Raw genomic sequence first — 18,298 nt, 5'->3', positions numbered from 1 at the left:
GCTGTCAGTCAAGCACTGGGGTTTGTGGCTGTGCCCCCCACTCATGAATAAGGTGGACAGCTTGAATATGATAATGCCTCATTGGACAGGTCATCTTACAGGTCATTTGAATACAGCTTTAGGACCTTATTTCTTAAGTTTACAGGCATGTAGAGGGACAATGAAGGGATAGAGGCAATGCTTTCTAATGGCAGTTTCTGAAAATATATTTAGTTTAGGGGGTTCATTTGCATGACGGGTTCTCTTTAAGTCATCATATTAAGACATAAAAGGAAACAATAATAGTATAATATACTAGGTCGGAAGGCAATTCTTAGACAGCATAGTGGAGAAGAGTAGGAATAATTATGTGATTTATGGTGTTTTTCCTATGGATGAATGTCTGTCTTGATTCTTTTGTAGAGGTAAAGAGTAGTATATTTGTTTATAATTACTTCCAGAATAGAAGATGGCTTACTTAGGCATGTAGACAAAAAATATTGACATCTCTGATTTTACACATTATAACACAAAAAGAAATACATTTACAAATGTAATTTTGATGTGCAAAGAACAGTTTTCATTTGCAATACAGGAAGCATTATGACTCCAGTAATTATTGCAACCAGGTACTGCATCAAAATTTGCCCCAGGGCAATACCTATACCAATAGGGGGTTATGTATCATTGGTTTTCCTTGACTTTTCGGCTTAAAACGTCTCAAACTAGTAGTAGGTTTCTTGGGACTTTTCACTGCTAAAAAGTCTCACAGGGCTATTTCCACTTCTTCATTAATCAATAATTAAAACTATTGCCAGATTTGGGACTTTTGCAAAAAGTTTCATAAAAAGTCTCAGTTATTCACTGAAAAATAAATCCCAGGCAGAAAATGGACAATAAGAAAATTTATTAAGGGGCCAAAGTCACGCTGATGGGCAACTGATAGACATAGAACTGTCCCAAGGAGCTTGCCTAGTTATAAACAACCCCTCGTAGTTTCTGTTTTTCCTACATCTGCATGGTGTTTCTTTAGGTATAAAGTTGATTCCCCATGAATTTGAATTTAGGACGTATGCACAGATTGCTTTTTGGAAAGAATTTAAATCCCACACTGGGAAACCCAATGCATCTTTGTGACAAGTACCAATAGGGTTCGGCAGGTTCAGCACCAATTTTGGATGTTAACCCTTTAATTGGCGACTTCAAGCATTGCCACCGGTACTTAACTGATGGGGTGAGCCGAAACACCAAACCTTGACTTTTGGCTGAAGTCCGATTATCCTTAGTCACAAGTATAAATAAGTAAAAGCCATTTCATTTATATATGCTTAAGGTTATAAACACACAACCATGGTCAATCTGTGACTCCCGGACAGATTTCATGGCCCGAACACTGTACTCCAAGCATCTCATGATCTATAATGCTAAGAGTCCCTTCTTCCGCAGCGCCAAACTACAATAGCGATTACAGTTCAGAGCTGCTGATCCTCAGGGCAGAAGGGACTTCTTACATAATTTTTCTCTATAATTCTTGGAGTCTTGTCCTCTAGTCTCAAACCATATTTTTGGTATTACTTGTTTGAGAAAGTAGGGATTGGAATGGTCTGGCACAAGAATGGAGCCAAGATAGATACCGTTGTGCTCCTTTGTAAAACTGGGTTGCTTGTCTTATGATCTCCTTATCCTGACAAACAAAGATTTTTATACAGAGCACCTTATTGACCCTTAGGGGTATTCCAAAGGATGCAGCCCCTTTCCAGTCTTATGTCATAAAAGGGAGAGGGGGCCATCCACTATCTGTGCAGGCAAACAGTAACACAATTCCATTGCAGTGAATGGAGCCGGCTGCAGTCCGCAGTATTTAGACTTTAAACAGTACAGTTTTTCTAGAATTTTAAGGTTTTGTATTAGATAAATAAATGATGTCTTTGAATTTGCAATAAAATTAAAAATTGCTGTTTAACAATATTACTAATGTATATAAAAATCAAACCTTTATTTTGTAAAAAATGTGATCAGAATTAGAGAAAGCAATGACTGCAGCACAGAGAAAGATCATCATTTAAATTTTTTGGAAGGTACAGCAGTGACCAATCAGTAGGGGGTGGACAGGCCTTCGCTTTGAACAACTTCAGGCCATTTGTGGCCACAGGGCATCACTAGTGTCTCACACAATTTTGGTCCACTTCTTCTCCAATCTCTTCCACAGTTCTGTGACTGTTTTAGGTTTCTTGGCCAGAACTTTGTCACCAGGGGGCTATGTCTCTGTCTCTGCTCAGTGATTACAGGAAGCTGCTCCATCATGTCTGCTCTGTCTACACTCTGCCCTTATGTCCCCACACAGCTGCTCAGTTTAATAATTTAGCGTGCACCGAATATGATTTATAAACCTACTCTGCAAACCACCCAGTGGGCCCTGGTGCGGACTTATGCTGTTGCACAGTGCTTAGGTGTATAAAGCATGTGTAATAATCTGTCTGTATAGGTCACATGTTTATATGGATGTGAGGAAGTAAAACTGCCATTGAATTAATATGTTAGGTTAGAGTCACATCTGTGTTTTACAGCAGTAACTCTGAGGAGATGATTCAGCCAGAGATTCTGTGTCCTGATTGGCTGGAATGCTAGTGTACAAACAAGAGATCAGCATTATGAGAAGTGAGAGAAGCTGCTCTGGCCTCAGTGCCCTTAGCTGATGTCTCAGCCAGGAAATACACTCCCACTTCAGGAGAAGTAGGGCTGATAGATATACCAGGATGGATTTCAGGACAGTAAAAAGCCAGGTCTATACTGATGTTTATAACTTTGGAGTCATGGTTTAATACTCATCTTTATACCCATGTGAAGTAGCAAAATACTATACCGTAGTCTCAACATTTAAAGGATTGTCCAATTTTTAAGCGAAAAATTATTTGTGTAATGAAAAGTTATACAATTTTCCAATATACTTTCTGTATCAATTCCTCACCGTTTTCTAAATCTCTACTTGCTGACGGAATCTGTTTATTGTTTATTTGTGGATAAAAACATAGTCATGTGATGTCACACAGGTGCAAGGCTAGTTATATCACAGAATAATCAGAGCTGGGCCATATAAACGAGCCGTGCACGTGTGTGACATCACATGGCAAGGGATATAATAAGCCGTGCACCTGTATGACATCACATGACCAGGGATATAATAAGCCGCGCACCTGTGTAACATCACATAACCATGGACCTGTTTTAATCAATAGGAAGTAAACAATGAAGCCTCATTTTGAATGCCAACAATAAGAAATCTAGAAAACAGCGATACCCGGCTGTGGGGAGTCTTCGGATATGTGGGCACAGATACTCAGCGTAGCACTGTCTGTGATTGTTGATGGCAGTGGCAGCAGCATGCTGCAAGCATTAATCGCTGTAGTATCGCCAGAGACAAGGAAAGACATTAGAAATGGCTTTGTCACCACAGTATGGTATCAGGAGTGGCAGATTATAGAGGACACCCCCATAGAACCCGACTGAGCTTGGGTCAGATGAGATAATAGACACAGTGATGCACTTGATCACAGTGATATTGATAAAATATATCATGCCTGGGCTGAGATGATGAGTGAGGGTCACGTTTTATATTTAGGTTTAGTTTTTCTTTATTTCAGGTTTTGCTGTGTTATGCTGACCGTGATGTGCATGACCATACCATGTCCCCCCCCCCCTCCTTTTCCTCCTTTCCTACCAAAACCAAGACAGGCTGCCATATTAGGATACAGGACGGCTTAATTGACTTACACAAGCAGAGTCATATAAACGTGAACGATCCAGCCCTCTCCCTTTCAACCCTCCCCTGCCCCTTTCCTCCCTCCCTTCTTTTTGGGCCTGTGACCCATTTTGCAAGTTGTGGACCCCATGTTGGGGTCGGTTTTCTTAATGTCAAAAATTCAATAAAAAACTGCTTAGCAAAAAAACTGCAATACACAAAGTATATTGGAGAATGTTACTTCAATTTCAATATCAATATCAATTGTTTGCTGAAAGTGGACAACCCCTTTAAGCCTTTCCTGTATTTCTCTCTTTGGGGGTTTTCAGTTTTCCACTAAAAAAGAACCCATAACAAAACAAAAGTGTAGTCCCACAATATTTTAGTATAGATCCAACATTTCTGAAAAGGATCCAACAGAGAAAAAGTAAAATGGAGAGATTTGACAGTAAATCTTCATTGAGTTCATTGACCATTTTTGATTTGCGTTTCCAAATACTGATGCAAAAAATGCAGCAGTATACCGGTTTCTATGGTCTAGCCTATTCTGATATCTATGTCATAATGTTACAGTGCTGTAATATCTTATTATACAGCTCAAATGATTTATACTTTGTTGCTACAAAACATCCAGCAGACACATGGACTGAAATCTGTACCAGAATTTGTAAGAATTCATCTTGGCTGGATCCTTGTTAGCCAACAGCAGCTATTTAAAGCTCCAGAACACTTCAGGCAATTTTCGCTATAATGGAGACCATCTGAACATGTGCGTGGTTCATGTATATGACTGCAGCTTGTGCTTCATGAAGTTTATAGCTCCGTATAATATGCCAAATGTAGGAATTTTACAGGTGTGTTATTACGGCCGTGCGTGAGACAAGTTAACTATTTAACTATTTATAGCAATGTATTCTATAAGTTATATGTTTCTAAAATTTATATTTGCTATTCCGAAATTTAAATATGGATCACCTATCCTAAGGATAGGTTGTCAATATCATATAAACAGACAATTAACTGCTTGGAGTGCTTCCATTGCTCACCTTTTATATTTCATTTCTGCTTTTAGAATACAGAATGTTATACTATCATGAATAATAATCTAAACCATTATTATAGAAAGCAAAATGGAAAAAGTAGGAGATAATAATTTGGGCTTCTTGGATGGTCACCTGGGGCCCATGACCCCAAAACCAAATTTGATACTGACATAATACTTGGAGACAATAAGGAAAAGTGTCTTCAATCGTACATAACTCTGTTTTGCGACTTTTATCCTACATATATGCACACATCGAATAAGTACTACTCTTCTGCATATATGGGCACTACACAGAAATTCTACTACTCATCCTATATATAAGGGCAAGGCTCAGTAGTATTACTCTTATGCTACATACTCAGGCTACATTCCGACGACATTGTGCCCGTACCGTAGCACGGCAGGCACACATCAGCGCCGGGGAGAGGAGGAGGAGGTTAGCGCTGCTTACCCCCCGCCCCTTAGCCTAGCAATGTTTGGTGCACGGCGGCGTATTCAGGGAAAGATAGGACATGTGCGGCACTGTAACGCTTCTGTGCGGCGCCGTGCGCCCATTGTCGTCTATGGGGGACGTCAGCCATATATACGTCCCCCATACGGCTGTGTGAATGTAGCCGTACTCAGTACAAACAGCTGCTCCTGTAAATCTGCTCAGTGTACAGTATTTTTAAAGATAAAAAATACTTTTATCCTTTTATCGGGTAGTGTATATTCCCAAATGTGGTAGTATATATTGCAGTACGGATGGAATTGATATATATATATATATATATATATATATATATATATATATATATATATATATATATCTCCTATCTATGTTTATATAGTTTAATGCACAGTATGGTATGGTTTTATGCAACCTATTCACAAGATCTGAAATATATTTAATAGCATGTCTTGGAAATAAGTGACAGAAATCTGAGGGTACAACCTTGGATTTTTATCTACAAAATATAAATAAGATATTTATGTACATGTGACTTTGCCTCCTTTGATAGCTTCAGCTGTTCCCTGTTCTCACCACGCCGCCCTCTGCATACATACACAATTTCATGTTTCAGATGTCTTTAGTCTGTCCTAATGGCATCACTTTTTCTGTGACAGACACAGGGAGAGGTGGAGCAGGATGTGACATAACCTCCTGCTTCAGCCCCTCCTATTCATCAGTGCTTACACGTGTAAACAACGATCTAAGGAGAGTCTGCAGACAGCACTAAAGAGTAAATAGAAAATATGCTTAATCACTTGATGAACATTCAAGGATTATAATTGGCCAACTCCTTTAATAGCTTCTTCTGTAGTAGTATGATAGTTTCTATGTTACAGCTGACATTTCATTGTCCTTCATTCTACATGACAAAACATTATAACATGATGTACTATTTTTATCTGCCATAGTTGAATTAATCTTAGATGAAGGCATCTATATGACACTATGATGCAGATGTGAACACAGACTTAGTTATACTATTTGCATTTTTCAGGAGTCAAATATAAACCTTTAATATGTGGTCCCATTATCTCCATGTGTGCTCCTTTGTTCTTGTACAGGTTTGTTTCCTTTAGATAAATCAATAATAATAATTATAGCTATTTTTTTTTTTACGATAGGCTGGATTGATAAGAACGGACAGTAGTGAATTCTTTATTGAGCCTTTAGAAAGAGGACGACAGGAAGATGAAGAAAATGGCCGCGCCCATGTGGTCTACAGGAGATCTGCTGTCCAACACAATAACACTTTATATCACGAGGAGATGCACAATGAAGGTACCGAACCTCCATAGTAATTCTGTGATGTCTTTCTCTCTGCATTTTCACATTAGGGATTTAGTAGGCTTTATTGACAATTTTTTTTATGTCTACATCATATTCGTTTTATTTTTGATGGGGAGGGGGACTTTAAAGGGGGTTTCCATGCATTTGTACTACTAATGAACCATATATAGGTGGTTAAGCCATTAGAAGTTGGTAGGCAGGGTTGTGGCAGCCAGCACCAAGCTCTTCAGACGAGTGTAGTGGCGCCAATACAATGAAGATGATGGCAGCACTCTACACAGATAATCAGAGAGGATCCTGCCAATAAATGATCACTATTACTACTACTGCTATGTATAGGCCATCAATACCTGGAAAACCTAAGAAAAAATTTGTATTGCAGCACTGATGGTGCCTTCCAGTTCTCCCACAATGACACTTATCCACAGCAGACATGCCAGTTATTGTAGAGATGGTCACTAGAATTATAATGAGATTTGATGTTATCAATGCAGTACCATAGATTGGGTACTATTGGGTACATAGATTATGCTGTTGAGTGCAACCTTCATGAAACCCCTGAATAGTTCTGAGTTTGGTCCAATCTTATACACACATGCTGCAAATTTATTGAACAAACTTGCCTGTGGGAAACCAGCCAAAGGGAATGACAAAACACAATTGCCAATTTACTAAGAAAAGAGCAACAATCAAGATTTAAAAGATAGTTTTACAAAATGGAAAAAAAGATATATACAGACGGCCCCCTACTTAAGGACACCCGACTTACTGACGACCCCTAGTTACAGACCGCTCTGTCCACTGAAATTTCTGGTGAAGCTCGCTGGACTCTTTACTATAGTCCTAGACTGCAGTGATCAGCTGTAAGGTGTCTGTAATGAAGCTTTATGGATAATCCTTGGTCCCATTATAGCAAAAAATTGAGAAAGTTGTCACTGGGACAAAATAAAATTGTCTGGAACTATAATATAAAAATATACAGTTCTGACTTACAAACAAATTCAACTTAAGAACAAACCTATGGAACCTATCTTATATGTATCCCTTCCTATACAAGTATTTACTAAAACAAATATGTGACATAGGGTGACATGTCCTCTTTAAAGCTTCAGGGATTTGTCAATCAACATTGTTGAGTATAAATGCAGAACAGAAGCTATAATACAGTGCAATGTATTTGTACTGTACCTATATTGTTACATGGAAACTTATTTTTCTTATTTATTTTTAGTTTCAAAGAGCGAGGTGGGCGATCTTCCTTTTGCACTCGATTTAATGCAGGACAGGCTGTGGGACAACGAGCGCAAGAGACGACATGCTAAGAAGGACGACTATAACATAGAGGTGCTGCTTGCAGTGGATGACTCCGTTGTGCGCTTCCATGGAAAAGAGCATGTGCAGAACTACGTCCTCACCCTTATGAACATAGTGAGGTTTTTAAAAAATTCTTTTGTTTTGTTCTTGATATTTACGATTTGCCTCATTTGTTATATTGACACGTGAACCATAAATGTTTTTGACATTTAAAGCGTAACCATTTGATCCAGTTGGTGGCAGTTCATGAAAGTTTGATAACTCAGGATTGATGATATCTAATGTTAAAGGAAATCTTCCATCAAAATCCATCATGATAAACCAGGAACACTTAGTTATAGATCAAGACACTGTGACTGTGGTAATCTTCATATGTTTGTTATCTATGGAATTCTTCCTTCTAAAATCAACTTTTAAAATGATGACCGTGAAGGCTTCCGGGGGGGGGAAGGGGGTGTTATCAGAGCGCCTCCATGCAGGAGTCTCATCCTTACCCTCAGCACTTCCCCCATCCTCTTCCTGAAGTAATCTCACTGAGAGGGAGGAGCTCTATTAACACCCCATGATCCCTTCCGTATCATTAGCATAATTTTGAATGTTGATTTTAGAAGGAAGGAGGAAATTGGTAAAGACAATATAAGAAGATTACCACAGCCACAATGTCTGGATCTATGAGTAAGTGTCCCTGGTTTATCATAATGGATTTTAATAGTAGATTTCCTTTAACCCTTTCCAGTCACACTCCATTTTTTCTATTTTGTTTACTTCCTGCCGTTCAAAATCCATAATTTTAATCAATGGTTCACAGAGCAAGGCTTGTTTTTCTCATGGGAGAAATTGCAATTCTTAATGGTCTTAATTGTGCCATTTTTCTGTGCTGCAGCACATTGTCCCCCTATCACACCCTCCTTGATGTCTATATGTTTGAATTTCAAGACAAAAATATACTATTTGATCAATACATTTTCAGATGACCAATACCACATGATTCCATTGCATCATTTATTTCTATAGTTTGGTTTTCACTAAACTTGTTCTTGTCGGTCCAAAGGACTTTGTTCTAGTAGTCTTTTGGTTTGTACAGATGCAACTTTGCTGCCATGTTCTTTTTACTTCTTCCCGCTGATCTGGTTCTCAACTGCTTTAGCTGATAGTCTGTACTTGTACAGACTATCAAGATGCTAAAATTAACTGTCCAGACAACTGCCTAGTATTATACTTGCTTACAATATATTTTTCATGTAATGCGTGCTTATATTAACCCCTTTCTGACCAGGCTTTAAGGGGTCTAAACTTTTAACCTAACTAAAAACTTTATAGTTTATGCCAATGAACTTCAGAGGCTACTGGGACATGGAGAAGCATGGCTGAGGGCTGGGTCCAGGTCTAGCCTCTGAAGTCTTACCTCTGTGTGTGGCCCCGCCGTGCTCTTCCTTCATGCTCATGGTAACATTGCCAGTGAGCCAAGCTACTGCGTGGGCACAGGCTGAATAGCTGAAGAGCTTTTGAAATTTTAAAAGCATGTAAAAAACAGCAAACATTCACCTCGAGGGAATCCATAATACAATCAAGAACATCAGGGAGTAGTGCAGATAAACCCCATAAAATAATATTACAGAAATGTGAGGAGCATGCTCCCGACAAAAGTCACTTTTTCCCTAGAGCGGCAGACCGACACTCTACCAACTACATACACACAGTCGGGAAGAAGCTACTCTTTCAGTGCCATATCTGTGTTAAAACGTGTTCTCCACTACTCTAACAAAAATAGAACTATTTTGTATTTACTGATGATTATCGATATTCATCATTATACTGCTCTGGGACCCTAGCTTGTTTAGGGCATCAACATTCCCATTTTTCTCTTGTAGTGTACTGACATTCACATTTTGATGGTGTATCATAGCGACATTCCCATTTTTCTCATGTAGCATACCAACATTCCTATTTTTCTTGTGTAGCATACCAAATTTCCATTTTTCCCGTGTAGCATACCATTTTCTTGTGTAGTGTACAAACATTCCCATTTTTCTTTCGCTGCTCTATTTCTTTAAGTAGGCTTACACAATAATACAAATACTACATAAAATTGTTGTCAAAATCTGACTTTTTTCCAGTTTGTTCATAGTGTTGCCGAAGTGATTTCGGAGGGTTTTTTGCACGTCCTGCATTATTATTTTCTTCATCTTAACTTCAAATGAACTAAAAATGTTAAAATAAAATCAAACCAATATCCCTGTAATGTTGCTGTTAACTTCTTCCTCTCTTCTAGTCCGGTTCCCACATTTTTTATAGTTTTACTGGAAATGCCAACTGTAGAATTGACGTTTAGAATTCTAGATGAAATACTTATCTGGGCACCAGATGCTTCTGCCTGTAGAAAAATTCTTTCCGTTCCATTGTCCTTCCTGCGTTTCTAATTTTCTTTTTATTTAGTTTTATTGCTTGTCTTAGATCATGCTTGCACTTAGCATACTGCCATGTCCAGGAGACAAAAAAAGAATCTTTTAGTTTTCCAAACTTATTCTTCTTGATATTGCCTATGACGTTCTGCACCCGTACCTCCCCATGCCGACAATCTGTGCTTGTATACGGCCAACAAAGTTCAGGCATCAGATCTGACTAACAATTTCAAGAATGCGTTAATAATGGCTTTTTGGGAGCTTTGAAGCAAAGCTTAAAGTTATACTGAACCATCCACAGAAAATAGAAATTGCCTCCAACCTAAGATAAGGAATGTTATGACAGAGCTTATTTATAGGTGCCAGAAATTAGCCCTTGAAAATCTAAATTGTGTCTCCCCTCCCAAGTCTCAGTAAAAATGTTTCTATTATGAAGCAGCCAAGATGGATTATGTTTTTTCAGACCCAGTATTTTATGGGATGGTTAGAAACATAGGGGGAAACACCTCCAACTTGAAGAAATGAGGAAGATGTAGCATAATTTTTTTCTTCAAAACATATTTCAATATTGCTCAAAGAATAAAGTAGTCATGTCATTTTGGGCACACAGTGAAAGCTGTAAAATTCAAGCCTAGAAAAAATAGCGGCAATGCATTTTTTTCACCAATTTCACTGCATTTGGAATTCTTTTTCTGCTTCCTAGTACAAGGCATTGAATATTAAATACCGTCACTACAAAGTGCAATTTGTTATGAAGAAAACAAGCCCTCACGCTCTTCACATTAAAAAAAATCATAGATTTTTGGAAAGTGGGGAATGAAGAATGAAAGCGAAAAAGGGCCTAGTCATTAAGGGGTTAAACACAGAGGGTAACGGAAATTCTATATGCACGTGTAAACTGAGCCTGTCACGGGTGTTCCTGCGACCCACGTCCCGGGTCGTAGGCACACCAGTGCCCCTCTATGTGGCGCCTGCTCTCCCCAGCATCATTCACCTTTGTCACGGGTGACCCCGTGATCCATGTCTCGGATCACGGGTGCACCCATGTGCCAACGCCACGTGGTTCCCCCGGGCCCGGACCTTTATTCACCTCTCCCTGCTCCTGGTTCCGGTCTTCCTTGTCCTGGCTCCCGCTCCCATCCATGTGCAACACTTGGCCTTATTAAAATACTAAAAAACAAGACTGTTACCTACTAAGTAATGAAGTCTAAGTAGTCTTACTACTGTGTTCAAGCTTTAGTGTTATATAATAGTAGTACAATTTCTAAAGACACAAGTTACAGACTCATATATTGACTTGGCATGCATGCATTGACTTGGTATGCATGAAGAGAGAATTATACAATATCTGTAAACTCTTAGACTTTAAAATTTGAAATATGCTACTAATTTTGAACAAAGTAACTTGTACTTTGTGGTTTAAAAAAACCCATGGGAAGCAGAGGCCATGCTAGAGTTCACAGAGAGAAATGGCTGCCAGCTGTGAGACATGAAGCCTTGAATAAGGCCACACGCTTATCTCATACTATGAGGTTGCATTTACATTATGGTATGTATGCTTTTCAAATTGTAACTAGGACTTTATTATAATGGGAAAGAAAATTTAAAGGAAAGGTGCCACTTCTGCTTTTTTTTCAATCCACTTTTGGCTTGGCTTAAAAAAACCACACAAGTTACCCTACATGAACCCTGAGTGGGGATATTACGAGAGTGCTACTAGTGCTCCTGCTTGTATTTACCTATTAATTGGATGTACCTAGACAAAAATTGTTTCAGGTTGTGTCTACATACAGTCTGAACCAGAAAATCACAAGGATTAGTAGTAAATACAAACCCTTGTGTAATAGCAACTTAATAGCCAGGACAAGCATTAAAGAGGAACTCCACGAATCAATAGCTTTTGGAATCTAGAACAACATTGCCTATTATCTTGATTACTTATATGCAGCACTATCTTTGCTATACTTCTCAGTTTAGCCTGGCTCTTTAGAAGCTGTGTCGATGTTTAGAGATATGGACTCACAGAGGGGAAGGGGCTGCTGATCCTTATTCACAAGAGATAGGAAGGGGAAGTCACATGACATTTATCTGTGTGCATCTGTGGGGGGCAACTAGAGCAGAGTATGTTCACTGCTGTGGATGAAGGCATTTCCTACACAGAAGAGTGAGGTAAAATATCCCTCCATCCCAGTCTGTGATTCTGTCAAACTCATGTTGTGTCCTACACTCCTCTGCAGCCCTTTCTTTTCTGCACAGCAAGGAGCTGTTAACCCTTAGTTCTCATACTGAACAGACTATACACGTTATGCAACTGTTTCACTGCTGGTTTCTACTATTTATTACATGCTGAACGTTCCACAATATGAAGAAAGCTGCCAGGCAAGTCACTATATGGGGTGGGTCTTAGACAATGAAAAAGTAAAACAGCACAGCGAAAAATCGGATTAAGATCTGTATGTTGGTGCAGGCTTCAAGGGTTCCGACTCACGATCCCAATGGTCCACAATCCAAAACAGGGATGCAGCACTCAGTGGAAAACAGTGTTTATTTCACCAGTGGGGAATACAAGGTTCAGCTATCTCAGTGCTTGAGAATGGCTACTGAAACGTTGTATTCCCCACTGGTGAAATAAACACTGTTTTCCACGGGGTGCTGCTTCCCTGTTTTGGATTGGGGTGTGTCTTAGGGTCTGGGAAATTGGGAGTATTTTAATTGGGGCGTTGTTTTATTTATTTTATAATATTCTTAGTTGATAAAGAAAAAAATAAATGGATAGACACCCCATTAATAGAAAAGACTAAAATGGATAATATAGTTTAATATTGTCCATCAAAGTAATATACTTTATAAGCTTCAGGAGATTTTTGGATAATCATTGTAAAGGGAAAAAAGATAAATACTTGTTTTCAAAGCGAATTCAATGCAATTTTTATAGTCACATTATTTTCGCTGGGTTAAAATAACAAATTCTTATGACCCATTTTTATATCATTCTTTAAAATACTAAGTTTTAATTTGGTAGATTATATTTCCTTACATATTAAAATACAGTTCCAACTTTATGTATATAACACCTGGGTACCTTACCAACCCAACGCTTGTAGGATGGTTTGCACATACTCCATTCCTTTTTGGATCAGGACAAGAAGAATTTGTCATGACTGTTGCAGAAAGTCTGGCATATTTGGCTCTGATGCCAACTATGTACGTGCCAGCAATAACTATATAAGAGCAGATACACTAAAATACACTGAATTGTTACAAATATAATGAATTATTAGAAATATATGGAGTCTATCCCTATCACAACATATGCAGAAATAAAATGATTCCCCATTAAATGACTAAAATGGTGTGGAAATACATTTTCAGGAGTCTCCCCCTTACAGACAGATAAATGCACTGCCACTGGCATTTAATGAATGGACCTTTGCTCCACACTAGCTATAGACTTGTTGGATCTTGGCATATACTTTTAATTGGTCGCACTTCACTTTACATTTGTACATTGGCAGAAAAGCACATTTTTAGGCACGCTCTGACCACTCTAGGTCTACACACATAAAACTTTCACATGTAATAAAGTGTGTCCTGACATCCCCTCAGAAAACCGTGTGGAAACTTACATTTTTCTCAGGGACTGCTCTAGAAAGTCTATACATTTTCAGTAAGAATTTACGGTTTAGAATTTGTTTAATCTTCTTATATTTATCTGCTTTTTCAATTTTTGAAGTTATCTTTTATCAAGTCCATGAATTAGTGGATTTGTACAATTGTCAGAGTTCGGGATGCGTGGATCCACTGGACCACCGCGGCACTAGGTCAGGGCAGGCGGCAGAGATGCAACATCAAGGTCCAATCCAGGGTCAGCAACGGGAGGTACAGGCAGATGGGATCAGGAACACAGCTACATGGGACACAGGACACGGGAACCCGGGAGCAGGAACACACAGGAGCAGGAACACAGGATACACAGTAACACACAGAAACGCTGGAGACACAGGAAAGCAGGAGAATCACTAGGGAGCTTTTTCTAAGGCTGTGAGGCACAAAGATCCGGCAGGAAAGACAGTAAGGGGCTGGGAATATATAAAGAAGGCCATCTGGCCAGCGGCAATTACCGGCACTCTGGCCCTTTAAATCTGGCAGAGCCGGCACGTGCGCGCCCTATGTGCAGGGAGCCACGGGAGCCGCCGCCGGATCCCGGCGAGGTGAGTCGCACTGCGAGCGCAGCGGACCGCACGGAGGTACAAGGGTCACCCGTGACAGTACTACACGCCTCCCCCTCTTCTTGGCATGAAGGAATCGATGAAGAACAAAACAGTCTACAATGTTGTCGGGCAGCGGCCCGCACGGAGGTGCACGGGTGAGCCTGCGACTCGAGACAAGGGTCGCAGGGGCACCTGTGACAACAATGTTGAATAGTGTCTTTTTCAAAACATACCTACAATACTATAATACCATTATAACTATACACAATTTTTAAGTGTTTAAAGCATTTATGAGCATTTTATGATTATTGATATGGTCTCATGATGCCTTCAGTCTATATATTTTCTACATTTCTATTTTATTTCCTTTTATATTCTTGAATTCCCAGGATATGTGTACATCATGTAGGCATTACTTCTCTATATCAGGCATGTGAAATCTTCATGTGATCTTCACATGTTGCAAGTAACAATCCCATTGGCTGTTCTTTACAGCCTGGCTGTCATTGGTGGTGACGATTGAAAAAGACAAAAGACACAGGTCACAAACTTGGGCATGGATAGGACCTGCTATATCTTTTGTGGCCAGGGCAGTCAGCTTACCCTCATGGCCATGAAACAAACGCCCATGAAGATGATACCATTCAAAATATTGTGGTAAAATGAGTACCTCACAGCAAAAAAATACAGGTGTGTGCACATGGACTAACTTCTTAGAGGTGAATAGGATGAAATACCTCCAAATTCACACCTGTTTTAGTACCAGGACTGAAGATCCCGATACCATACATGCCTAGATTATAATTCTGGACCAGTACAGCTTTTTATATCTCCTCAAAAGATGAGGGGTCAATTTCTCAAATCAATCTAGAGGCTTCTTTACTGTAAGAACTGTGACTCTGTGGAATAGCCTGCCTCAGGCGCTGGTCACAGCAGAGACAGCAGAGAGCTTCAAAAGGGTCTAGATGCCTTTTTACATCAAAATAACATTGATGGCTATATTATTATATAGAATTGTGTTGCCTTCCATTACCTTATCCAATCCATTCCCTTTCCTTCCTTGGGTGAACTTGATGGACATATATCTTATGTAACTACTACTACATAGATTTATTAGTTTATAAAAAAGCCTTAGTGTCTGAATATTCATATTATTGATGTACATTGGAACAAATAACAATATTATAGAATTCTAAAAATTATTGATCCAGAGAAACATTGAAAATCAGTATTCTGATGTAAAATTTGAGACGAGGATTCCTTACAGATGAAAAGATTAGCACATTATAGATTAAAGACAAGCTCTAACAGGACATAATCCTTTTGAAGGAAAAAAATTGAAACAGACAAGTGTAGTGTGCACATTAACTTATCCTTATCAATGTAATGTAATTTCCTGAGCAATATGTCTAGGTTTAGCTCTTGAAATAGCACTAACATCCCTCTCCTTCATTTCCTAATACTTCATTTTACAGAACTGTGGAACAGGGAACATTTGTTCCCAAAACATTTAGGACCCTGAGGGACTAATGGGGAACAGAAAACTGTGTTTTACATTTTCACTGGCATGTCTCCAGTTACCAATTGTATTCAAGCCTGTGTGAAGGCATGTATTGTGTGTGGATGATTACCATCGAAGATGTTTTAGCCGAATATTGCTGCTGTTCCCTGATTTTGCATCTATCTACCATTTGAATAATATTCCTGTTATATGGTTTTCATGTCACATAAGAGTCTATATAGAAAGACAATAACAGTAGTAAGTATGCAAAATAATACTGGAGCTTAAAATAAGATTACGGAAACATTCAGCAGTGGGAATTACGATATTGAGGTGGATTCAATTGAATCTGATTTTCACAGCCCTGTTTATATGGAGGAGAAGCAAATGTGCATTTAATGCAATAGATAAATTCTCAGCACATTTATTCTGGAATAAATGGAACCCCTTAGATGCCTCAGTCTGTACTGAGCATGTGGTATTATAAGAGAGGGGGTCGCACATTAAACAATGATTTTTAAAACCCTGTTAATATGCAGGAGAAACAAATGTGCATTTTAAACTACAGATATACAAATACACAGCACATTTAACTCTGCTGTGATTTTGATAATCCTGAGCACTGAACCCCTCCACCAATACTGAGCACTGAACCCCTCCACCAATCCTGAACAATGAACCACTCCACTTATACTGACATTGAACCCCTCCACCAATATTGAACCCCTCCACCAATACTGAGCATTGAACCCCTCCACCAATACTAAGCATTGAACCCCTCCACCAATCCTGAACAATGAACCCCTCCACCAATACTGAACCCCTCCACCAATACTGAGCATTGAATCCCTCCACCAATACTGAGCACTGAACCCCTCCACCAATACTGAGCATTGAACCCCTCCACCAATACTAAGCATTGAACCCCTCCACCAATCCAGAACAATGAACCCCTCCACCAATCCTGAACAATGAACCCCTCCACCAATACTGAGCATTGAATCCCTCCATCAATACTGAACATTGAACCCCTCCACCAATACTGAGCATTGAACCCCTCCACCAATACTGAGCATTGAACCCCTCCACCAATACTAAGCATTGAACCCCTCCACCAATACTGAGCATTGAACCCCTCCACCAATCCAGAACAATGAACCCCTCCACCAATTCAGAACAATGAACCCCTCCACCAATCCTGAACAATGAACCCCTCCACCAATCCTGAACAATGAACCCCTCCACCATTACTGAGCATTGAACCCCTCTACCAATACTGAACAATGAACCCCTCCACCATTACTGAGCATTGAACCCCTCTACCAATACTGAACAATGAATCCCTCCACCAATACCGATAAGATTCTGGGCAGATAGCATCAGGTCTCTTCTTGCAATGTTCCCTTCTGCTTCTCTCTGTTGGAGGAGCTAGGGAAATGGGTTGGAAGAATTGCAAATAGCCTATACCATCACAAATGTTTTTCCCTGCTTTGCACCATGTTCTTCCAGCTTCATCATAGTGATATTTCATTGACAACATTTAAAAACCTATCCAATCATCTTATAAAATCTTATAAACACTGCCAGTCTTGCATACCAAAGCTGTGGAGGAGTCCAGAACCAACTTTTACCGACACTAGCTGGCCAATAAGTAAATCTTCCACTGATCCCTTAAACTAAGTTGACCCCCATCCCCTGCATGAGCACTGCATGGCAGAAGCCTATTGCCTTTTAGGCATTCTTCTCATCTCTTACTGCTTAGAAGGCATAATTATACATCAAGAGCTAGTTAGCAAGTTACTGACAGGGCTACCAGTACAATAACAGTACAAGGCTTCTTTCACACTAATGCATAGTGCCCGGTCATACATACAAGAAAAGATAAAGCATGCTCTATCTATTTCTCAGCAATGGTACGTTGTGCTCACCATACTGCGGCCGTGTGCCACAGCCATCTGGCAGCATTTGTGTGGCTGCGTATCCATCCCTGATTGGTCGTGTGAAAGTTGCCGAAGGCTAGGAAGCAAACTACAACCAAATTAAATTAGTCTCAGATTCCATATTTGGAATTTGTTAATGGGTGCCTAATAATAGAGGTGCAAAAGAGTTTTCCTCAGTTCTTGGATACCTTTTTTTAATTCTTATCATGAGATGGTGACCACCAAACTGGTATAAATAAAACAAGTGAAAAATGCAATTGACAAAAATGTTACAGATGAATAAACTAGTTATACTAGCTCAAAATATTGGTTAGCATTGTTAAAACTCAACAAATCTGCTCAGTGTAAACATGGTTCAAACATAATACTTTGAACTCAGTGATATAA

The 18,298-nt window shown here is 39.3% G+C and overlaps 1 protein-coding gene and 1 long non-coding RNA gene across 6 annotated transcripts in view; one reads left to right on the top strand and one right to left on the bottom strand.

Annotated features, from left to right (window-relative positions):
- LOC140106189 (uncharacterized) overlaps positions 1–18,298 on the bottom strand; it is a 296,249-nt gene that overhangs the window by 96,782 nt on the left and 181,169 nt on the right. Inside the window, exon 4 of one of the 2 annotated variants that reach the window (XR_011850717.1) lies at positions 13,515–14,250. The exons of the other annotated variant lie outside the window; for it this stretch is intronic. This is a non-coding gene — a long non-coding RNA (uncharacterized lncRNA). Of the gene's footprint in view, positions 1–13,514; positions 14,251–18,298 lie in introns of those variants that run through there. 2 annotated transcript variants of the gene reach the window in all.
- The window catches only part of ADAMTS14 (ADAM metallopeptidase with thrombospondin type 1 motif 14), a 103,557-nt gene that overhangs the window by 26,051 nt on the left and 59,208 nt on the right, over positions 1–18,298 (top strand). For all 4 annotated transcript variants that reach the window (XM_072130453.1, XM_072130452.1, XM_072130454.1 and 1 more), the window contains exons 3-4: positions 6,378–6,534; positions 7,775–7,971. In XM_072130453.1, the coding sequence (XP_071986554.1) occupies positions 6,378–6,534; positions 7,775–7,971 (354 nt within the window). The remainder of the gene's footprint in view (positions 1–6,377; positions 6,535–7,774; positions 7,972–18,298) is intronic.

The sequence above is a fragment of the Engystomops pustulosus genome, chromosome 11 (assembly GCF_040894005.1).
Source record: "Engystomops pustulosus chromosome 11, aEngPut4.maternal, whole genome shotgun sequence".
Classification (NCBI taxonomy): domain Eukaryota; kingdom Metazoa; phylum Chordata; class Amphibia; order Anura; family Leptodactylidae; genus Engystomops; species Engystomops pustulosus.
The sequence above is the reverse complement of the archived record's forward strand: the minus strand, read 5'-3'. Positions and strand labels throughout refer to the sequence as shown.